General features: G+C 42.5%; 1 protein-coding gene across 2 annotated transcripts in view; it reads left to right on the forward strand.

Annotated features, from left to right (window-relative positions):
- Positions 1–24,673, forward strand: part of THSD4 (thrombospondin type 1 domain containing 4) — a gene marked incomplete at its 3' end in the record, with an annotated part of 565,068 nt that overhangs the window by 451,193 nt on the left and 89,202 nt on the right. For both annotated transcript variants that reach the window (XM_082648619.1, XM_082648620.1), the window contains one exon: positions 20,689–20,893. In XM_082648619.1, the coding sequence (XP_082504745.1) occupies positions 20,689–20,893 (205 nt within the window). The remainder of the gene's footprint in view (positions 1–20,688; positions 20,894–24,673) is intronic.

The following is a 24,673-nucleotide window of genomic DNA, read 5'->3' on the forward strand; positions in this document are numbered from 1 at the left end:
AGACGTGGATGGATCTAGAGACTGTCATAGAGAGTGAAGTAAGTCAGAAAGAGAAAAACAAATATCGTATATTAACGCATGTATGTGGAACCTAGAAAAATGGTACAGATGAACCGGTTTGCAGGGCAGAAGTTGAGACACAGATGTAGAGAACAAATGTATGGACACCAAGGTGGGGAAAGCCATGGGGGGGTGGGGGTGGGGGTGTGATTGTGTACGGCCCCGGGCGTCCCCGGGAGTCCCGACCAGCAGGACAAATCCTTGTGAGTCTGAGGAGGAACCTGTGGGGGTTGAAAAAAAGGGGGAAGGGCAGGAGACGCGAAAGAATGGAGGCAAGACAGAATCCTGATCAAGCCTCAAACTTTTATTGCTGCGGTAGCTGTATTTATACACTGCAGAGAAAGGGGGGCGGGATTCAGAATGAGGGAAGTACTTGGCTAATCATCATTGGTGCTGCGTGCGCGGGCTTTCATTTTAGGCGCGAACTTCTATCTCATAAATCAGGAAGAGAAGCAGGGTGTCGGCCATCTTCTAATGGCGAAAACTTCTTGGCTCCCAACATGTGATGAATTGGGCGATTGGGATTGACATGTATACACTGATGTGTATAAAATTGATGACTAAAAAAAAAAGAGAGATTGGCTTTCAGAAAACATCCTGGGCTGTATAGATTGAGAAAGTACAGTCAAGAACTGAGCCTTTGGCCCCTCTCCCTGCCATCCCATGTTAAATATTTGCAAACACGAATCTAAAGAATATTAAGAATCGAACTGAGACTTTGGACGCCCACAGTTAGGAAACAAGTAGAGGAAATGAAGAAAGGAGAGCATGGAGGGCCAAGGTGGGTGCAAAGGCGGAGAATAATTCAAGAGGTGAGGCGTGAGCAGTGCTCTTGGGAATGAATGAAAACTGAGAAGACCCCATTTGATACAGGGTAAAATGAAGTCATTAGCATCTTCAAGGGAGAAAATCTCAGTAACTAGCAAGGGTGGGAATCCGTGGCTAAAGGTTAAGAGACATGATTGTTTGAAAGTTGGTGCTTGTTTGAGATATTTGGTAGTGAGAGGATAATGGCCAAAAGTGGAGGCAGCACCAGACTTGGGGCAGCAGTGAAGGTCAGGATTGTCAATGTGTAATTTCTAGTTTTTTGCAGGACATGGTTATTCTCGTGTATTCTTGTATCATGTTGAGTTGATAGTATGCAGTGGGGACAAATGAATGCAGGATTCTCCGGGTTGTATTTTCAGAAGGCTGAAGGCCATTTGGTTACTTGTGGACCTCTGTTTTACTCTGGCTTTGTGTGATACACAGACGTTGTGATGAAATGTCTTGTAGATTCCTTACAGCGACCTTCATGGAGCTTTCCAAACTATATCTCATAACCCAGAAACGCCAAGTTGAAGTCTGAACCCTAGGAGACTAAAAGTATACATGAAAATCATGAACTGCATGTGGAATTGGCAAGTAGCATTCTGTGTCTATTAACAGTTTGTCTTTTCTATATAATAAAGAAAAAATCTTTTTAAGCAATTTCAACTACTCAATTTCAAACTTTATTATTCTCATAGTCATAGTAATTTAAATCTATGATATAGCAATGCAATAGCACACTCTCTATCAGGCATTAGAAAGAAAGAATTCAGAACATAGTTTGACCTACCAGATATTAGAAATTAGTATAATCTAGTCTTTGTCACCTAGCATGAAATTCTACATAATTTTTTGGCTGTAGGTTTAACAACTTAACCAGACTTTGTAAACTGTAATTTTGAAGTAAATCCTGGTGACTTGCATGGGGGATGGGAGAGAGTTCCACTAAGCCAGATATAACTCAGGAGTGACAGCCACTGAAGCTAAGAAAGTATCTCTTTGACATAAACACCTCATTTGCAATACAGAAGCAAAAATGCACTAAACCACAAAATTTCACTCCATGTGGACCTAGGCTCTAATTTCTTCGTTATCCGAATGAGACATTCTGTAAACTGAAAAGGAAGCCGAGTTGCAGCCATAAAATTTTACTTAATTCAAGAATTATTATCACTTAGTATGTGATAATAGTTCTGAAAGCATACAGAGCTAAATTTTGTATGTTCTTTGCTCAAGACACTTAGATGTAACTTGAACACAAGGTCGATGATAATGTTGGGATTTAAATATTTTAAAAGACTTCCAGTTAACTTAAAATGTTCATCGACAAAGAATTATGATCTTTATCTTGTGGCTTTATGTAATCCTGACCTACTGCCAGTATATCCCTGGGGATTCTCATCTTCTAATTCTTATAGGATGGTCTAGGTCAATTACAGGTAACCCATTTAGCAAAAAGAGCAAGCCAGAAAAGCATTAAAATATATTCAGGTATATTTTTTCTTATTCAAAATAAAGTTTCCTTTAGTGTCAGGAAGAATAATACATCTCATAATGTATATTACTGGCCTTTCTCAGTAGAAACATGTCAAGAAAAAAATGGTACTCTTTTTTAGCCACCAAATAGTAATATTTGGGGAAGATTTGAAAAGCAGTGAAAAAAAAAAAAAAAAAGCAAGTTTCTAGTCTGGTGTAGTGAAGTTAGAGGGCAGACAATAGCAAAACCTGGTGGCTAATTTCTGGCCAGAGGGCCAGGGTTTGCCTGGTCTTGAATTTTCCATTGTTAGGTTGATTTCCCTGATACAAGTTGAGGCCACCAAACCAGGTGACTCCTTCAGAGCCGAGAGCAGAAGGACAGCATGACACAGAGACCCAAGTTGTGCTGAATATGATTTAGACGTTCCAGGCATTCCCCAAACTGCCGTTGATCTCTTGTTTATTTTGCTCGCAGATATCATCCCCCGGGCTAGACACTAAGCCCACTGAGAGCAGAGACGTGACATACCCCACTTTGGATTTTTCTAGAGGATTGTGTCAGTGCTGGGCGTATGATAGGTGTTTAATTAATTCTTCGATAATATAGTAACTCACCTGATGAGTTAAACCTTTCTTTCCAGATGCTTCCATCCTCAGTCCATTCTGACTTTTGATGTCGAGCATAGTTAAGATTTATTGAGTGCCTACTATGTTCCAGGCTCAGTGCTAAGTCCTTTATACAGATTGTGACATCCGATCCTCACAGCAATCTTATGAGGCAGGCATTCACTGAGACTCCATTTTGGGACCAGTAACGTGATAGGTCTTTCTGTACAATCCCCCTGTTGGTCCCAGTCCAGCCTCTTGGGACCACGAAGAGGACATCTTTCTTCCATGGGACAAAGCCTCCAATATTTAGAGCCATCTAGCATGTCTGTCTTCTTTTCTTCCTGTTAAACACTCCAGATCTTTATACTGTAATTGTTAACAACAATCACAAACTCTTATGCCAAGTACTGTGAGAAATGCTTTCCTCTTGTGGCTTTAAATTACTATAATTTTTTTATTTAAGCACCTTGCCTAAGGTTACACAGCCAGAGTGGCCAACAGGATTGGAACCCCAGGAGAACATGAGTCCAAAGACAGAGTTTCCAGTTATTACTCAGTGTCATTGTTATTTAATAGTAATGTTATCTTTTTTCACAGTATAAAATTTCTTATGTCATCTTTTTAATAGAAGAGTGAAAAGGGCAAACACTTTGTCACGGAAAGCAGATTCGCAAAAGGGGTATTTTCAAGCCCCTGTTTTCTCTGGAAAACCAAATGCTAGAAAAGGTCTGATACTGAAAATATATTTTTGATACTGTACATCAGTAAAGTTATTCTAGATCATTCATCTTTGGAGCTGGAAATCTAGGGCTTTCCTTGCACCAGAGTCTCATCCCATAGTCCTGACAAAGAGGGGATAATGTTGAGGAAAAGGACTGTTTTAGGCAAAAACGTCAAACCAAATGGAAAATATTAGAAAGGAAGTGGGACAGGCCAGTGTCCAAAGGTCTCCAGAGATCAGAGCTTGGAGCACTGGTGGAAGGTACACAAGAGAGTGGTTTCCAAAGGGAGGATTTGTTACAAGTCAGAGTCTTTCAGGGATGAACGGCAGGTGGGGAGCTCCCTGACAGTGGGAGAGGGTCAAACAAACAGATAGAGAGGGTTCTTGCCAAGAAGGGAAATGTCTTACAAAGTTAGGGTCACCAGGCACCCATGAGGTCATCAGGAGAGATAGTGAGAGTTGGAGTTAACAGTCCATGTTCTGGGACCAGACTGCCCAGGTTACATTCTAGCTCAATAGCTTGCTAATCTAGGACAATTTTCTCAACCTCCCTGTGCCTCAGTTTTCTCATCTCTAAAACGGAATTAATATCATCTACCTCTTGGGGTGTTGGGAAAATTCAATGAGTTAATTTATGTAAGGCATTTTATAAAAATAAGTGCTATGCTTGTGCTAAATTATCTAATCTTATAGTCTTCACTTTTTAGCAGCCATGCTCTTTTTTCCAAACAAAGTGGTATGAGAGATCCTAATCATAACATAAATTTTTAAAAACTCGATGTGTTGTGTTAGTATTAATTTTAATTAAAACATTGGCATCTAACTGTTATAATAGCAATTAGTGAGCATGTGCCTCTTTCGTTGAGTAGAAATTTTAGCGCTTAGAATATGGAAAATGATTTTAGATGCCTGAGCATTCAGTTTATTTCTGAATTTTCTTTTAGCTTACAGTTCTTGAGGCATTCCTGATTAAGACAGACAACAAATTGCAAATTGTAGACAGGCAATCTCTTTGATTAAAAATGGGAGCAGTCTGTCCTGAGGGCTGCCTAAGAATGAGTTAATACAGCAGTGTCCAGTGTGTTATAATTAGGCATATACAATGGTTAAAAAGGATGTTTATCAAGTTCTTCATATGTTACAGACATGTTTTAAAGATTATGAAAACATTAAAATACAACCTTAGAATAGCTTGAAAGCCTATTTGGTCTAGCACACACGTTTTATCAGTTAAATTAGCCCCAGTGACCTGTCCAAGGTCTCAGCAGGGAACAGTAGTTCCTAGCCTGACACCAGTGTGGATCTGGGCCCCTTACGTTACCTCCTCCGACCTTGGTTAGACCAGATGACTTCTATGGTTTCTTCCGCTCTAAGTCTGTGATTCTAGCATTCTTTATGTAGTGGGAATACTTGGTAATAAGACTGATTTTACTATGATAAGCCGCCTCCTCCTCCTATGGGTTGGACCATTTTGTTCTTTTCTATATTACAAAAATCTGTTAGGAAAAGAAATTCAAAGTTATATTTTTTGAAAAGGACATCCTTTGCTGAAAATCCATTTTATTATTGTTCCTACCCACTTTAGTGATGTTTGTATAAAATAGAGAACTGTGGTTTTCTACAGCAAGGAGAGATAGTGGGGTATTTGCTAACACTCACTGGCAACTGCAAGGTCCAAATTTACAAAGAAATCCAAATTTGCTTTTCATGGCCAGCTAGGTCAATGCCCTATGCCACCCTTGTTTGTGTTCTGTTCCCTGACATTTTAGCTTTTATTAAAAAAAGAAAAAAAACAACAACCTGGTTCAATTTGTCGATGACTTTGAACGACAGCAGAGAGGAAGACACACATCCTCGTCTACGCTGATGATATGGTTTTCCAGCCATCCTAAGAAGCAGATAAGTCATTCTGCTAGTTACCATCTGAATGGCCTTTGTGTCAACAATGTCACTATTCCCAACTTATTTGAGGCAAAGATTTTTCCGGTGTTCAGGTAGACACTTCCAATAACTCTGGAGCACTCCAGTTCACTTCTCATCTCAGGGGTAAAATCTTAGTTAACCACTCAAAATCAATGTTCTACCAAAGCACCTATTAAGTTATAGGTTTATAGCCTTCCTCTGCTCAAGATCTCTAGAAGTTTCTGTACCTTAAAAAGAGCAGGCTGTTTCCTATCTTATTTAAAATACAAGCTGAGCAAATTGAATCTACAGGAATTTCTTTGTAGTCCTCAAACATACAGAATACAGTCTCAACGAGGGTGACCTTAGGCCTCAAAAGGTAAGCCCCAGAATTGCTAGGATGACTCAAATACACTCAGAGAAAAGGTGGTCTTGGAGAAATCCTGGTCTATAAGCTCGTGATGCCATGATTTTTAGCTTCCCTTTCCACTCACTAGTCAAAAGAGAACATTCTGGAGGCTTGAGGCAGAGTCAGTCTAATAGGAAATAGAGGCTGTCCAAAAGATTTAAAGACCCTTGGGTCTGTACTGGAGAGAAAGCCTCCATCAGATCCTTTTGTTACAACAGGAAAAAGTGGTTGGGAAAATTTTTCGTGCCAGGGCTTCAGGCAACACATGGAGACAATGGATAAGAGAGAACCCAAAGATTCTGAGAAATTGCAGCTTTCCCATGACTATAAAAAGCAAGTCCAACACAATATTAAGAGACTCCCTTCCGTGAACTATCAGGGAAGAGCAGGCAGTCAGAAGCCATTTTTCTCTCCGTCACTGTCAACCCCAGGCTGCATGTCCTCATCCAGAGGACGCTTGCCTTTGTGGGCACTGCATTCATCCATTTCCAGAGCTGTTCTCACTCCCTCTCTTGTAGCGCCTGCTTTTCCCCCTTAGTGTGTGCTGTTCACCGCTGTGTTCACTGTCTCAGTCACTATTCACCTCGCCTGTTTGGCTTCCACCCTATCATTCTGTTTCTAAGAGTTTGAGCTAGATAGCTGTGGGTTCGTGGCCTGACCCTCAGCTATATGACCTCTTTCCTTCTCTATTAAAATGGTAGTAAATATTGTCACCTTACTAGATTCTCAACAAGTACCCGTTTCCTTTCTTTCCGTTGCTTTTCTTGGCATCCATCAGCACCCCTATGGACTCCTTTGAATAATGAGAACCTGCCTTTCTTACAGGGTCCAGAGAGTCCATCAGTTGTCAAAACTGAATTTTTGACTCTTTTTGACTTTGGCTCTGGTTCTCTTTTAACTAGGGTTGCTTTTACTCTGCCAGAGAAATGCTTTTCTTTTTACTTCCATATTTGCTGCCATTCCACATTCCTTGAAGTATACGCAGTCTGGCTGTTCTCTAGCTAAGTAACATTCCAAGGTAGCTATTGTTTAAGCTAGGAATGAATATCATTTGTTTGTATTTCTTTGAATTTGCCCTCTATGTTATCTTTAACTTGACTTTAAATAAAACATAATATGTATTGAGTTCCTCCCCTGTGTCAGATGCTTTTTACAAACTTTGTCTCCGTTTATTATCACAAAACCAACCCAACAGATTAGAGCAGAATTCATAATTAGCATTGCTAATTAATAGCTACTGTCACTTTAACAAAGTATTTTTGCTGTCAAAGTGGAATGATGCTGGATCATTTTCAAAATTTCTACTTTCACTCTGTTATCACACCTGGGGTAAAGCTCACTCTTGAGCTACTATAGCCCCAGGCACTCCTTTCCACCTGGAATCAGGAACTTAAATATAGGCATAATGCCTGGGAGAAAATAATCATCTTGTTTAAGTGACAACTGACATCAGGAAGCCTTTTGAGCCAGAGGACTGACATGATGACAGCTGTATTTTGGGAAGATAAATTTCACAGCCACATGCAGGATAGATTACCTGAAATCACAACATTAGCCTTTCTTACGCTTATACGTCTGGGGGGCATGACTTAAAAGCTCATAAGTATGATCTGTTTAAAGAAGGGGCTGGTGAAAATTAAGAATTTCAGGGTTCCACCAAAGATGGTGAAGAATCAACGTTTATCCAACTGGTTTGCATGTCCTAAATATTTACGTACACAAGTGCATATAGGTCATGCAGTCACTCGGAAGCCATGTGTGGGTATCCTATCTGCCATTGCCCTACCTACCTTAAAGTTGGTTTAAAGTTGCAGAAGAAGGGTTAAAGTTGCAGAAGAAGGGAAGTTTTCTGCAAGCGTGAGAATTATTCATCTGGCTGCCACCTGAATTATTGTTATGGAACACATTGAGTTTGACAGATAACCCTGTTCTTAGACATCCTTCAAAAGAAGCGTGAAGGAGCCTTCGTGTTTAAATATTTCAGCCAAATTTCTTCCTTCTGAGCATGCATGGAACACAATGTCTTTCTTTCTTTTTTTTTTTAATTTTCTTTATTTATTTTTGGCTGCGTTGGGTCTTCCTTGCTGTTGTGCAGGCTTTCTCTCGTTGCGGCGAGCGGGGACTACTCTTTGTTGCGGTGTGCGGGCTTCTCATTGTGGTGGCTTCTTTTGTTGTGGAGCACGGGCTCTAGGCGTGCAGGCTTCAGTAGTTGTGGCACGCGGGCTGAGTAGTTGTGGCACGTGGGCTCAGTAGTTGCGGCGCATGGGCTTTGTTGCTTCTAGGCACGTGGGATCTTCCCAGACCAGGGCTCGAACCTGTGTCCCCTGCATTGGCAAGCAGATTCTTAACCACTGCGCCACCAGGGAAGCCCCTTTATTTCTTAATGAAATAAATATTCACATTGGATGCACCTATGGTTAGGAGAGAGAATAAGAAGGAATTATCTTTATTTGATGTCTTGGTCAGTCTAGCCCTAAAGAGCAAGCTCTTGGATTGGGTAATGATATCTCTCATGGAATGATGTTTGTCCTTGAGTCATAAATATTTCCCAGCTTGGTGCACCAACAGTTTCCATTCCCAGCAAGACAAATGAGAAAGCTAGTTACTATTTCAATAAATAAGTTTGGATAAGTCTGAATTTGTTATGAAAGAAAGGATGGTGTTATAGATGTCCCCTCCCTTAGGTGAATGAGCGCTGCATGAGGGGAAAGAGACAGCATGGGACTTTGGGGGGGGACAAGAGAACAAAGAGAAGCTATAGGAAGGAGATGCGGAAACAGTTCAGTCGGCCCTTGTGGGAGTCCTCAGACCGTAAGTAGCACCCCGTGAAAAGGTCTTGGGGAAAGCCAGAGAGCAGCCCTAGAGATAGAACAATAAGAGGGAATTAGCCTTATTTGATTTCTTGGACATTCTAGCCCTCAGTATATGTAGCCCTTGGTCGGCCATCTACCAGGTTCTGTTCTTAAGGTAAAGAAAGATTTCCACTGGGCTAAGGGACTATGCCAGAAAGAGCCAGAAGTCCCTTCATTCAAATCCACCATCACCACCTCTGTGTTACACATTACTTATCTTCTGTGAGCTTCGATAAAGTAGGGATAGTCAAGGTAATTAAACAGGATAACATGTTAGGTGCCTAGCACGTGGCCAGTACTCTACCCATGACAGCTATCAAATATATATGTGGGGCTTCCTACTGCCTGAATCCCTGGGAGTTGCTTGAATCCCTATTTGCACCTGTTTTCCACCTACAGTCCATCTAAGACAGTGCTTCAACATGCCTGAGCTGTGAGCCCCACCCACAGCTTCCCTTGCTGTTTCTGAAATGAACATAACCTCTTTACAACGTCTGAGGCTTTCCATAACTGGTCTCTAAGACAAACCAGGAAAGACTAACAAAACAAGCAAACCCACACTTTTTAAAAAAAAATAGAGAGGTAACAAAGTTATAAGAAAATCTCTGGAATTCTTGATCCCCATTGTCCCAGAATGTTATTGAAATGCAAATAGATCATAGCAGTTTGCCGTTACAACCCTGGCTTGGAACAGTACTTGAGAATCGTGTGTAAATAGAAGTGGGGTTTCTGTGGACAGTGCAAACAGAACAACCTCCTCTGTTAGAGTAGAAATGTGTGTGCCTGGTGTGAGAGTAAGGATTCCCATGGCCATGCCCAGGGACAGGCCATTGAAGGGAGGCAGGTGCACCCTCAAGGAGAAGGAAAGCATGCCAACATTTTTCCAACCCCAAGTCCAAGCCGGTTCTGAACTAGGTGCCTTCATCTGCATGTTTTCATTCAATCTTCACAACAGATTTGAGAAACTATATTTCAATACCCTTGCTTTACAGGGAAGGAAACTAAGGCTCAGAAAGATGATGTCACCTGCAGGAATACATTAGGGATGCTCTTAGGCGGGCATCCCTGTGTCTAGAAGAAAAACTTTTGAAGATGTGGGAGCATAGAAGAGAAATTCTTATTTCAGATTATGGAAATGAAGAGGGGTTAAAGGAACCTAAACCGGGAATTTTAAAGGCAGGAAAATAGGCATAACGGAGATGTTATGTTAAGTCTTCAGTGAAGACTTGGGAAGTCTGGGAACAAAGAGAGGTTTAAATCACAGCAAACACACTTCAGATTCAAGGTCAGTGTTAACAATGCTCCCAGCCACTCAGGGCTTCTCATTGACCCTCCACAATCTCGTAACTTCTCTCCTCCTTCTCTTTTCTGTCCCTTTGTTCTGTCTCCAGCTCTGGAAGCAAAACCAGACTCTTCTCCTATTTAGCTATATATCAGTTTAGCCATTATCTCTTGTTGCCTTGATTTCTGCTGACCCCCAGGCCTCAGGGTCCCACCTCCCAGCCCATGCAGTTTATCCAAGTATTTTCACAGAGACAGTTTGCTTTCCAAAAGGAGTCGCTATTCTAGCTGGTAGACAAAACCTTTTTCACATGGTTACAGGGACGTAAGAAGAAGAAAGAAAAGAACATAGACCATTTAAGTGAGGAAACATTAAAACCCTGCCTCAGAGGAGCAGGGGGACATCATAGCGTCATGAAAAGGAGTCTCTAGCCTGTAGCCTCTAGAGAGAGGAAGTCCTCTCTCTGCCACCCTGGAGAAATCACTTCCCCTCCTGAGACTTTGTTCTTCATCCCTGGAGCAAGGGGCTGGGTCTCCCAGAGCCCTTCCTGCTGTCCAGTACTGGGATTCTCAAGAGACTCTGTTTAGGAATGTGTGTCTTGCCTCCACCCAGTCCCTATTAAAAATATCACAGAGAAAAGCTTCCCAAAGGCATTATTTCTTTTTAATTTTTAACCTAGAGGGTGACGGTGTTGTGTTGTCTTTGTTTTGACCGGGTGGGAGAATTGGTTGGGCAACTTGGGAAAAGTAGAAAGAACTGGGAGCAAACAAAAAGTGATCCAGAAAGTCAAATAATCTCAGATAGCACAGGAGTCACCTGAAGATGCTACTCAAATGTAGGCTCCGATTCATTAAGCCTGCAGTGGGCCCCAGGGTTTCTAACGAGCTCTCAGATGATGCCTATGCTTCTGGTCCGTGGGCCACACTTTGGGTAACAGTGGGGCTAGAGAAGGTCAAATAGTGCTTATTATTCTTGATTTTTAAAAAAGAAAATCAGAAGAGAGGAGTGAAAAATATAGTTTGGAAGGATTCCTATCCAAAAAGCTAAAATTTAAAAAATGTTTAGGGCTTCCCTGGTGGCGCAGTGGTTGGGAGTCTGCCTGCTGATGCAGGGGACACGAGTTCGTGCCCCGGTCCGGGAGGATCCCACATGCCGCGGAGCGGCTAGGCCCGTGAGCCATGGCCTCTGAGCCTGCGCGTCCGGAACCTGTGCTCCATTGAAAAAAAAAAAAAAGTTTAGTGTTCTAGAGGAAAGTTCCAGTGAAAGAGGGAGAGAGAATTAATATGACTAAATTTAATGAATGAATTAGTGATTATCAAGATGTACACTCAGACCCTCGCTCTAAGATGACTCCATCCAAGGCCTACTTCCCTAGGAAAGCTTCTGCCTGAAACAGGCAACACTACTAATCTTCCAGATTCCAAAGTCACAGACCTCCAAGTCTTCCTTACTTCACGTTCAGTAGACCATCCTTCATCACTCTGTTGGTCATTCCTCCAGCCTAACGTTGGTGTGCCCTTGCCCTCTGTTCTAACTCCATCTCTCTGGTCCAGGCCACCGTCCCTCTGTGCCCATTTTAATGTAGTTGTCTGTGTGCTTCTCAATCTCTAGTCTGTTCCATCTCTAACCCACTGCCTGTGTCTGCCAAGCGTCTTCCGACAACAGCGTTTCAGTGTGTCCTTCCCCCACTCAAGAGTCTTGGGATTCGAGCCCTCGTGCTTTGGTAGCCAGCTTTTCTTCTCATCTCCTGTCCCTCACCCACTAACCCACCCACACAGCCAGTCTTCTCAACCATCCCTGAAGAGATCACCCAGTGACATCGAAAAAGCCCATGTAGCCCCCCAAGTTTAACTCACACAGCTTTTTAAGCACTTTCTTGAACATTTTGGAAATAAAAGTCCTGACTATCCCACCCACGTTTTGAAATGCTCCACGAAAACATTTTGAGAAATGAACATCACATCTTAACAACATGGCAGCAACTTGCACATAAGAGCACAGTAAATATAGTCACCCTGAAGTTCTGAGTCTACCCTTCTTATGTTTCTCGACTATCGTTCCTTTTAATGTTTAACCACTGTTTCATGTCCCTAAACTAGTTGCTTATGTGAGTACCCTTTTACAAAGGCTTATAGGTGCCACCTTGTGGAGAGAAATGCAAACAGGCAGGTCTAGAGATAGGCTGTGAGTCAAGGAAATGACGAGGACAACCGCGAGCCTCCCTCTTTGCTGGTCCCTGGATTCCCCCCCAGTCCTCCAAGGGCCTTTTGATTGGACCTGTGGATCCCGGCTGTCTGCACCCAGGAGGCCGTGTAAATTGGGCCAGTGTGCAAGCAGCCTCCATCCTAGAGCACAGTTCATCCGCCCAACTCGCTCTTGCCTTTTTGCTAGTAATCCGGCTTCCAGAACTTCGCCCTATAGAGTGTAGACAAGTATCTCTCTGCTCCTTTCTGCAAGAAGCTTCCTAACCCTGACCCCTTCGCTGCCCAGACCACAGGTCCTCACAGACCCAGCCCTCCGGAGGCCCTACAGAGTGCAGATACAGTCTGACCAAATACTTTAAACAGAATTCTCTTTAAACAGAGAATTTACCAGTCAGCCTTACATTTTAAAAGTAAAGTGGAAGTCCGGAGGTTTCTACTATTCTGTACAGAAATATGGACACCTTACTTTGATAATAGAGCCATTGTCCTTGTTGTAATTCATTCATGCCCCGCCCCCAGCCATTTCAGTCCATCAGGGAGGAAGATCACGAAAGCGAAGCACTGAAATTTTAGAGTCTGGAATCCCCCTACTCTCCAGGGAAAGACGACCCTAGTGGGAAGAGGGGTGGTAATTCTCTCACTGCGTATCAAATGTTTCCCTCTCAGGACTACTTCCCTCAGATTTGTAAACACTCGTGTAGTTGATTCTCACCCAATTTTATCCTAGGAGAGCACCAACATGTTCTTCCAGTGGAATCACTTGGTAAGGTGCTATTCTCTAATGAAATAAGATGAGGTACTGAAAAGGGACAGCCATAAGCTTCATTAAAACCAGATTGCCAGTTTCACAATTACCTTCTTTAAGGAAGCCAAAATACCTTTTATCGCATGGACCATTTCTTCCCTCCAAATGAATGACATTGTCAGTTTGTTTCCCGTTGATTCCTGTTTCCGATATAATTTTGTCTACATGAAGCAAACTCCTCTGACTTTAGACATGGCAGGATTCTTCACATCAGGGCTGTATCTTTTTTTTTTCCCCAGACACAATTTAGCACCAGAAGAGACTTAGAGATGATCCAGTTCAAGAAGCAAGTTGGTTCCTATCATTTTGATCTCTTGATTCCTCAAGCAGCTGCTACTTCATTCAACACTTACTATGCACCTACTGTATACCAGGCACTGTGCTCTTTCCAGTACATAACCCTGCTCATAATGAAGTTTAGCCAAAAGGCAAGATTCAAGAGCTCTAGAAGGCTACTGGCTAGCCTGACAACAGTGGGGAAGTGTTTTTTAAAACTGGATAATTAAGTATTCTGTGCTCATCAGCTTCTGACACTTACAGATGACTGTTTTTGCGCTTCTAGGAAATTGCCATTGTTTTAAAGCTTTTTTTCCAGGGGATCTGTGCTCCTAGGTGTTCCGTGAGCTGTGGAATAAACTAGAGCAGTGCTCCTCAACCGGGGGTGGTTTTGTTCCCAAAGGGACATTTGGCAATGTCCAGAGACGTTTCTGTTTGTCATACTGAGGGGGAGGGTTGCTACTGGCATCCAGTGGGTAGAAGCCAGGGATACTGCTAACCATCCTACAATGCAGAAGACAATCCCCACAACCAAGAACTATCTAGGCCAAATTGGCACTAGAGCCGCAGTTGAGAAACCGTGGCCGTGAGGGAGAAGAGCCAGCAGGAAGGTGAGACGCGGGCTTCCGAACCCTGCCAGCCCCTCTTCAACCAGAACAGTTCTGCTTTTCTCATTTTACGTATTGGAGTTCTCTCTGTTTCTGCATGAGGTTTTGTTTGAAAAGTATGTGTTTTCTGCTTAAGGAAAAGAAGAAAACGACTGAGGTAGAAGGTAACTCTTTGCCTTCCGTATTATAGTTGAGACACATTGGGACGGATCAAGTGGGCAGCGGGATGAGGGCCAGTCAGGGGCAGACTGGAGCCTTCACCCTGAGCCTCGGCCTTGTCTGTGCAGGGCTCTGCATGCCTCCCTCTGAACATACACATGCCATATTGAAAGATGGCGTCGTGTCTGCCTTTTGATTTAAACCAGGGGTTGGCTTTTTTTTTTTTTTTCTGTAAATCACTAAATCATACGTATTTTAGGCTTTGTGGGCCATACTGTCTCTGTTGCAACTATTCAACTCTGCTGTTATAACACAAAAGCAGCTCTGGACAGTGAGTAAACTGTAAGTAATGGACATGTTTGTGTTCCAATAAATCTTTATTTATAAAAACAGGTGATGGGCCAGATACGGCCTGTGGGCAGCAGTTTGCTGACCCCTGATTTAGACCATAAGGAGGAACCTTGTTGGTTTTACCTTCATGTCTCCCCTGCCTAACACCGTATTGGCACATAGTACAGGCTCCTCAGGAAACATTTACCAAACTATATTGAGGGTCAGTCGTGCTGGCACAAGTGCTAGAAGATTTTCGTGAGAAAAACAACTGGAAAAAGATCCCTCCCGTGTTTCCCAGAGGATTTCTGTATAGTGTTTAACTATTTCCCTATGTTGGACATTTAGGACGTTTCCATGTTTTCATTAATAATAATACTGTGATGAGCTCCTTCATAGAGAAATTGTTGGCCTCATTTCTTATAATTTCCTTAGTGTAAATTCCTCGAAGGATTCTTGGGTCAGACAGTATATATTGCTAAATAGCTTTCCAGGAAGGTGGTATTGATCTACATTCCTGACCGTAATAAGAGGGAGATATTTATCATAGGCAAAAGATTGCTTTCAACAGGGTGTCATGAATAAAAGTTTGGGCATCCATGTGTATTTCCATGAATTAGCTCACCATAAATGTAAGTAAATTGGTGTTAGCGACTAATCATTTTAATAATAACGTTCTCCCACACTGTTGGGAAAGCATGGTTATTAAGGCACATTGTTTTACCTGTCGGTGTCATCTAACCAACCAGTTGAGTTTACCCTATCTTATGTGTTTACTGAGCACACACAGAAACATCTGCTTCCCATTAGGGAATCAGAAGCTCCACTATCTGCACGCCTGGCACCAGCCTACCCTGCCATGATGTACAGAGCCCTCCTCCCTGTGAAATTCACCACCAAATATGTCATCCAGCTTGCTCATTTCCCAGAGGAAATTTCATTTAGGTTAATTTTGGCATACAATTGGAGGCAATTCTTGAGCAATTTCTCCTGTGTTGGCTTACAACCTATAAAATTTTCCTACAACATGTTGCAAAAATCACTGGAAGAGTATAAGGATATATGATAGTTGTCCAATTGCCTTTGTAACCACAAGAAATATCTCTTTTGAATGACAGTACATGGTGAGCGAAAAAAAAAAAGAGAGAGAGAGAGATGAAGTATAGATCAGGGGCCAGGGACCAGATGTTTGTTCTGTCCTTTATCACTCAATGCTATTGGAGCAGTAAGGGTGCAAAGGAGCCATGTAAGCTGTCTTACCTTTATGGAGAACTTGGCCCTTTCTTAGCACTTCACGCTTTTCTGAATTTCTCCAAATGAAGAAGAGAATATCTACAACTGAGAAGTAATAGAAAGTGCTCTAGAAATAAGAGTGAGTCTGAACACATATAAGGATGGGATTTACTTTAAAATGGATAGATTCCAGCTGAAATCAAGTCTATGAAGACAATGATAAGCCCAGAGTTGCCTGAGAAGCCACCCTATCCAGCATCCTGCTAAATGCCTTCCGTGTTTACCTCAGCTGATCCTCCCAATAGTGCTATGAGGTACCGCCCCAGCCACAGATCAACTGAGGCTCAGAACGGCTGATCAACAGCACTTTGGTGGTGCCTCTGAAAGGGTTTAGAGACACAGACCAGCACTATTAAGTCAACCCCATCAGAGACCAGTTGACCAGACTTCTGATCTGCAAACCAGAATTCAGGTCAGATGCATTTCTGAGCACTGTCCCCTGAAAGATCTGGATGGTGGTGGAAATGTTTTCAGCACCCAGCCCAGAGAGGAGCAAGCCACCCAGCACCACACATAAGTCAGGGACTGAGCCAGGACTATGCTCCAGGTTTCCTGATTCCCAGTGCAACATTCTTTCCCTCATGCTGAACTGCTTTTCCTGCTAAATGACGTCAGCTCCACTTATCAACTTATACCTCCATGTTTTAGAGGAGAATACCGGCTGCTTTAAAGAAAGCAACAAAGCACAGGAAGCTATAGATGTGATAAAATTGTGTAGACCTATACACCAAGAGAAAGTGCAGGTAAAAAATGGCAAAATCCAAATAAGGTTTATCCTTGAGTTAATATGTTATACTGATGTCCATGATACGCATGGTTTTGACAACATGCTGTGCTAATGTGAGATACTGTCATTGGAGGAGCCTGGGTGATGGGTCACTGAAATGCTCTGTACTGTTTTTGTAACTTCTTGTGAGTCTTAAACTATCTCAAAATTATAAGTTATGACAGTAAGAAAGTTATGTGACAGTAATGTGACGGAAAGATGAGCTAAAATATTTATTCACTTTCTGTGTGTATAATGGTAAAACAGTCAACGTGAGAGAGATACAAAATGTGCTTGGTGTTTCATAATGCTGGAAGAGGAGAATGCCAGAGTCACTTCTGGACCAAGCTCTCACAGTCACTATAGTAACAGTGCTTTGAACTTGCTCCTCTGCTCCTAGGTCACAGCCACCATCCTCTCCTTCGACAAAGCTAGAACCTTCAGTGTGACCTCTGATCCTTTGGAGGGGGGCGGTTTTTGCATAATGGTTACAAAAATGGGATTTGTGGTCAAATCCAGCCCCACCTCTTATTAGCAGCATAGCCTTAGGCCGGTTACCTAACCTCTCTCTGAAGTCTTAGTTTCCTAGTTTTTCAGCAATAGCACAGATTGCTTTTAAGATTAAATGAGAAAACTACATATTCAGAGGACCTGGAATATGACAAAGACTGTACATGTTAGGTTTGATGATGCAGAGGGGGGGTAGGAGGAAGATAATCATTTGAGTTCCCTTCTACCTCACAAAGGCCTGTCCATTTTGCTTCCTAAGCATCTTTCAAATCCTCCTCATGCCATCATCATTCCCCTAGTTCAGACTGGGCTCTTGCCACATTCTGCAGACTCATGCACCCCATTGTTAATTATCAGCTTTCTAAAAGAGAATTGATCTGGCCCAGCATGACATAGAGAATGCAGGGACTCCTCGTTGCCCAAAAGCGTGTGATTTTCTGCGTGTGTGTCTAATCGCCCCACTTAGATTCAAATTCCCAGAGTCAGGACCCGAGTCAGCGTCAGCCTGGGATTTCCCAGATTTCGCCCAGTGCAGTCACTCGACAACATTAGTGATAAAATGTGCGTTTACGTGTTTAGATCTTGCCATGGTTGATCCTTCTTGCGCTTCAGATTCTAGCCCAAAGGTCACTTCCTTAGCCATGCCCTCCCTGCCTGGACTCCAAGTCCAAATTTTCCCTCATTATATCATCTGATCTTCATAATAGCCCCATGCCAGAGAAGGGACAGTTGTCAGATATGTAATTTACCTATGCCCTCAGTGCTAAAAATAAAGGTCTTGAAAGCACGTCGTCTGCCCAGTTCGCGTTATGGGGTTGTCCCTCCTGCTTTGCGAACTGCATGTGGGACATTTAGCAACTCCATAGCAACTGAGCCTCTCGAAGACCCTGGCTAGGCACTAGAACACTAGAAGGGTGCTCTGTTAGCCTTTTGTCACCCCTCAAGGAAGGTTCACACACTCCTTGTTCTGACTTCTCTCTTAAGGAGTGAACCCTGGATGCTCAGAGTCCAGAGATGGGCTTTGAGGAGGCAGGATGTTACCTTCAGTTCTTGGCGTCACTTGTGCAGCCACATGCGTCCTTGAAGCCAACCTCCAGGCTCTTAGACATCTACCAGGAAGAACGGCTGTAGCCCTCCCTCCCCATTGTCTAGATTCATCCTGAGTGGCAGTGTGGTGCAGGAAATCTGGTGTGGGATCCATTGGAATGTGCAGAGCATTTTAATATAGTGTCTATTTCCAAGATAAAATGTTATCTTGTCTGTGTGTGTGGTTGTCTGAAGCAATCCACGTCTGTGTAATTTCCTTGTGATCTCATCCCATTCTAACTGGGCTGCGGGCTGAGGATTCATGCAAAGTCAGTCCCTGTCTTCGGAGGTTCTTGTTCATTCCTGAAATATCCCATACACCCCACTGACAAGAGAAAGACTCACTGGACTGCCTGCTCTCCCCTCTCTAAGACCCACTCCTCACTACAGCTAAAGTTATCACCTGAAGAACAAATCTGAGGATGGCCCCCGCCTTCTTCAGTGGTTGTTGATATGATAGAATAAAATTCCAGTTCTTCACCCTGGCAAACAAGGTCCTTAACGGATTCAGCTAAATCCTCCAGCCTCCTTTCATCCTTAGCAGCAAACCTACACTTCAACCATGTCTGTCTGTGAGCATGCTTTCCTACTTCCTCAGTGTTCTTTCCTACTTCTGTGCCTTGGTACACATTGTTGCCTTTACCTGGAGTGCCCCAAGGGAATGAGCTCCATCTGGGTTAAGTTGAGGCCAGGGGTAGCAAGAATGGATCATGTAGTGGGGAAGGGAAGAAGTTAAGATTCTGCTAGACAGGGCAGGGTGTGAGTGCTATCAGCTTTTCTGTTCATCTTCCCCTTCAGTGAGAATCAGAGGCATCTCCATTCAGTTAGAATCTTTCTTTAGCAACTTGGGATCTACTTTCCCAAACTTCTGCTGATGGTGGCCTTTTTGTTTGTTTGTTTCAAAGCAAAGGAGAACCCGGAGCAGGGGTGCGGGCTAGAAACCACGCACAGAAGGCGTTTTCCTTATCTTTCTGCTAAAACGTGCGCAGGGCAAGGGCAAGAAATATTTGAGGGAGGAGAAATTCATAGCAAACGTGGCACTTTGAAAAGCTAATTGGATGTGGAGGAACATGTTGAGATGATGTTCTGTTATTGTCAGAAATAATGTTTTACAGAGAAGCTATTTGTGAAGAGAGACCAGTTATTGTCGATGAACTAATGTGCACTCAGGAATATGGAAATAATAATGCAGATGTACAGTGCCTGCAGACAGATGTCAGTCAAACAAGAAGTCGGAGGGGAAAGAATGAAAACCTTTTGATCTGACTCTGCCTGTAGGATTTGGCCTGTAGGACCCACATGAACAGACCCAGGATTGTTTAACAAAATCAAAAGTGGACTTTGAATGGTTTGCTGAGCACTTTGCCCCTGAGGTGGGGTCTGACGATTGCTCTTAGAATTCCAGAACCAACACAAACCTCTGATTCAGCAGACATGTGTCTCAAGTTGTAAAATACCATTCTGATTTCAAGTATCATTTCCTATCCCCGTAAACCAGTGAAATAATCCTGTCATCCCGATATTTCATTGTCCAAACTATAATCAGCTCACTTCTATCTGCCAACAGAAGTGTGACAGAATCTCCTCTGTTCAGACCACACGTCCCAACTTTAAATTCAGGATACACGAATGTGAGTCCTAGGGACTCAGCTGCAGACATGCAAAAGGATTCTGTGAAGACCATTCCATTCGGTCCTAAGGTTAAATTGCCTAAGAAACACATGAATAGGGAGGGAGAAGATAAAGCAAAAAGATCTTGGGATGAATAATGAGAAGATTCATTGGGGAGGAAACGCAGGAAGGTCAGAGTTCCTTTAAACTCTGACGTATCCCGTTATTTAGATGCATCTCATCCAGTTTGCCGATGTTTCTGGTCCTTGCTTCCCTGTACCCTTCTGCCCTGGGAGAAATGCTTTAGACGAGCCAAGCAAAAGTCCCAACGGCTCAGCTTTTCAGAGTCACAGTGACCAGTGGGGACCCAGACCTCAACCAATTTGATTTAATTTCCTAAGAAACAGGGCCTGAGAACACTACTGTTGGGGGTACTTGGCTAAGTGTTTGTATCATCTGTCGTTTAGGACAGAAGACTTGAGGACAAACTCCAGTTTTAAGTCCCAAAAAACTTCCAACAGGGGGATGGATTTTCAGGACAACTTCACTATCCAACCTGTTTAATAAATATCCAGTCCCCACACCCTCCTTATGTATTTTCTCTGTGTTATTTTTCTCCTGATTACCAAGGGTGCTTGTTTTACTTACTTATTTACTGATGTGGCTTCCGCTTCACCCCTAGAACGCACATTTCACACATAACCTAGGAAGGAAGTTCCTTGCCCAGAGTAGGTGCTCAGTGGAAATCCGTTGAGCCAAGGGAAGAATGAACTTGCTTATCTACAGGATCTGGATGGGGGCAAGGAGGAAGTTCAGGTCGAGACCCACCAACGGATCTTCAGTCGTCCCCTCTCCCCTTCCTCCCTGGGATGCTCCTGACATATGCTACAAGAGTCTCTTGTTTTCCACCTCTTTGCAGAGCATTGGCTGTGATGACTACCTAGGCTCCGACAAAGTCGTGGACAAATGCGGGGTGTGCGGAGGCGATAACACGGGCTGTCAGGTTGTGTCGGGCGTGTTTAAGCATGCCCTCACCAGCCTGGGCTACCACCGAGTTGTTGAGATTCCTCAAGGAGCCACAAAAATCAACATCACCGAGATGTACAAGAGCAACAACTATTTGGGTAAGCTTGATCTTTTTCCAGAGGAAACCAGCTGTCCCTACAAGATGATTTATTCCTTCCAGGACTGTGACACGGCAGTGTCCAGAGGTCCTTGGACCTGTAGAAGGTGCCCCTGGGAAATGCCAAAGCACTACCTGGCCTCCCCTTGAAATGATATGGAGGAAGTAAAAAAGTCCTTCTTGCGAGGAAATGTTTAATATCTACATATTTAAACCGGTCTTTCTTCCTTCCAAGAGAAACAAGGCTATGAAATCAGGAATGGCCTAAATTGTTTCTCTGAAATAGGGGAGGCTCTTTGAAATGCCAAGAGATCTGCCAGTCTTTTTCTGTTGGAATTTCAGGGGCACAGGGGCAGTTGGTGGTCCTGTCCAGTCTCTCACTCTGCAGGGGTCTAAAGCAAAAGCCATTTTTCTCTTCCTTCTGCTTCATCAGCCTGGGGCAACAGTATGTGTGTGTCTTTGGAACAGCTGCAGAACCCGTCAGCGATCATTTTGGGCAATATCATCAATATTGGGAGACCATTTTTAACCCATTTTCCCACAAAAGGAGATCTTTGTTGATTCTTCCTTCTCTGTTTCTGGCTGATTTTATGCAAAGCAAATCAGGTCCTGCAAGTTAATTTTTAGCAATTCTAATTCATGTAAACATGGACAAATCAGTTAACAAATGGTATAAGGAAAGCAATTTCTTAAAAACATTTAATGAACAGCAATATACATTTTTTTTGATTATTTATTTAACAGAAATTTAAATAGCACAGACTATATGCTAGGCACTATTCTCGGTGCTTTACAGGTATTAAATCATTGAACCCTCTCAACAGCCCTAGGAGATGGGAGCTATTCCCCTCCCCATTTCATACATAAGGAGACAGGCACAGGGCGATCATGTAACTTGACAAGGTCACACAGCAAGGAAGAGGTGGAGCTGGGATTCAAAGCCAGGCAGTCTATCTCCAAGCGTGGTAGTCTACCAAGAGATAACACCCATGAGCAATTCTGGTACACCATTGGCCATGCAGCAGTCAATGGCTGCAGCAACTGAGAGATCATTAATTTTATAAATTCGAGTACCAGGACCACCCCAGAAGACAATTCAAGAACTCTAGATTCTGAAGCTCTTCCATCTTTGTCTGGGCAAATGCATCCAAAATTAGCTTCACTTGGTTTTATTGGTGAGAGGAGGAAGGGATGGCAGATGGGACTCCGAAACAAACCCAATTAATAGTGGAAAGCTATTACATTTGCTCTGGCAAACCCAGGAGCCACCAAAGTGGCAATAAGGCTAGTTTCCCCCTGAGTTGTTTGTGTGTTATTTTTATTTGCAGAAAAAAAAGTGGTCTTTTTGATTCCTTTCTTTTGTACTATTAAAAGAGCAAATCTTCACAAACATCCTGTTCCTAGAATGGAAAATGTTCTTTGAGGGATTGCTTTAAGTGTGACTGTGTTCAAATGCACCAGCAAACAATGCCACTTTTTGTGAGCTTTGCGTAGTTTTTAGTAATTTCCCTGGCTCGAATTAGTTCTATTCAGTAAGTGGCTTTTAAGCTGTGCCTTCCGAAGGCAAAATAGATAATCTGGGTGATTACCCACCAGATGTCTGAGTGGAAACTGCTCTCAGAGCCTCAGTGTTTTCATCTAGAATGTGGGAATAAGAATCTGGACCTTACAAGTATTCATGAGAATCCATAGAATAACAGATATTCAGGACCCACCGAGCCCCTGGCACTTATTAGCAGTTGACAAATGTTCAATCTCTTTCTTTTGTCTCAGAGAGCTTGTCAGTATGTCAAAGCTTCGTGGAATACAAATTCCCTAAATCCCTGAAATTCCCTAAAAAAGATGAAGAGGAGGCAGAGGAGGATGGAAGTATCCAGAATCAATGGAAGGGTGATTCCGAAAATCATGTTCAACTTCTTATGCCCAGTGACCAGTGGGGTGCATGAGAAGTCCAGAGTCCCTGACAGTATGACGTGATGCCGTGTGGCCAGAGTGGGGAGAGTAGAGATAGAAGAACAGGCGAGAGTGAAAGGAGTTTCCAGAAGTGATGAACAGGGCCTCCTGTTTAGGGCACTTAAGCATCACTTGGGATGTAGCATCACCCAGAAGGCTCTTTTTTTTTTTTTCTTCTTTCCTTCTATTATTGAGATTTAATTCGCCTACCATAAAATTCATTCTTTTAAAGCGCACAGTGGATGGGATGGTCTTTTTCTCATCCCCTATTCCACTTAATCCTATGAAATTTCCTGTTCTGGGAAGTCTATATATGTTCAAAGTTAAACTGCATGCAATTGTTGGAGATTATGTGTAACCTATTAGAGCACAGGTCTATCAAGCTATTTTTGAACTTTCCAATGACTGTATTTCACATTATACATTTTCAAACATTGAAACATTTTTCTTTCTTTTTTTTCTTGTCTTGAAACATTTTTCAAAGAGGTATGTAGTAGGGTTCGCCACAATCTTCCAGGTCACGATAAAAGTTTTGGTTTTCTTACCTTGTGATCTCTGGCTATGTAAACTGTATTTTGTACAAAAATTTGACTTGATGCACAAAACTTAGTTGGCTGTCTGCGTACATTTGTTCTGCAGAATACACAATGTAGAGGAAATGAATAGTTTGAATGTGTATCATTGCTTTTTAAAAATGCACACCTTTAACAAGTGTTTTCAGTTGCCCTATTGTTTCCCTGAATGGCCTTTGGGTTATCAGTAATAAAAATCAAATTTGCCTTGTGAAATACTCGGAATTGTTCAAATGACTGACTCTCCAAACTTGACAGAGATAGAAAGTAGATTTCTATGAAAACAGAAGGACTTGTATTATTAGTGCTGGAGAAGGTGGTTTCATCACCTCATTTTTAAAGGTTTGTTTAAAACCCACAATATTTAAATGACTTATTCTAGGCTATTTGCTTAGTTAATAATAGTAGTCATGCTACATGTGTAGTACTTTAGTCTCCAAGTGTTTTTACATGCATGGTCTTCTGACTTTTAAAAATGGACATTCTTTACTTTGCTTGCTTCAAAAAAGATCTGGAGTTATTTACTAAAGATGCAATTATTGAGTTAGTATGTGAAAATTGAAATTTAAAAATCAAAAACTTTGCAAAAATATCTGTTCAGGCCTTTTGCCCATTTTTAATTGGGTTGTTTGGTCTTTCTGATACTGAGTTGTATGAGCTATTTATATATTTTGGATATTAACCCCTTATTGGTCATATCATTTGCAAATATTTTCTCCCATTCAATAGGTTGTCCTTTTGTTTTGTTGATGGTTTCCTTTGCTGTGCAAAAGCTTGTAAGTTTAATTAGGTCCCATTTGTTTATTTTTGCTTTTGTTTCCTTTGCCTTAGGAGACAGATTCAAAAAAATATTGCTACAATTTGTGTCAAAGAGTGTTCTGCCTATGTTTTCTTCTAGGAGTTTTATGGTTTCCAGTCCTACATTTAGGTCTTTATTGAAGAGACTATCCTTTTCCCATTGTATATTCTTGTCTCCTTTGTCATAGATTATTGACCATAAGTGTATGGGTTTATTTCTCTGCTCTCTTTTCTGTTCCATTGATCTATGTGTCTGTTCTTGTGCCAGTACCATACTGTTTTGATGACTGTAGTATTTTGGTTTTGGGGTTTTTTTTTTTGCTGTACGTGGGCCTCTCACTGTTGTGGCCTCTCCCGTTGTGGAGCACAGGCTCCCGACACGCAGGCTCAGCGGTCATGGCTCACGGGCCTAGCCGCTCCGCGGCATGTGGGATCATCCCAGACCGGGGCACGAACCC

This window comes from Grampus griseus (genome assembly GCF_964374135.1).
Source record: "Grampus griseus genome assembly, chromosome: 2".
NCBI classification, from domain to species: Eukaryota; Metazoa; Chordata; class Mammalia; order Artiodactyla; family Delphinidae; genus Grampus; species Grampus griseus.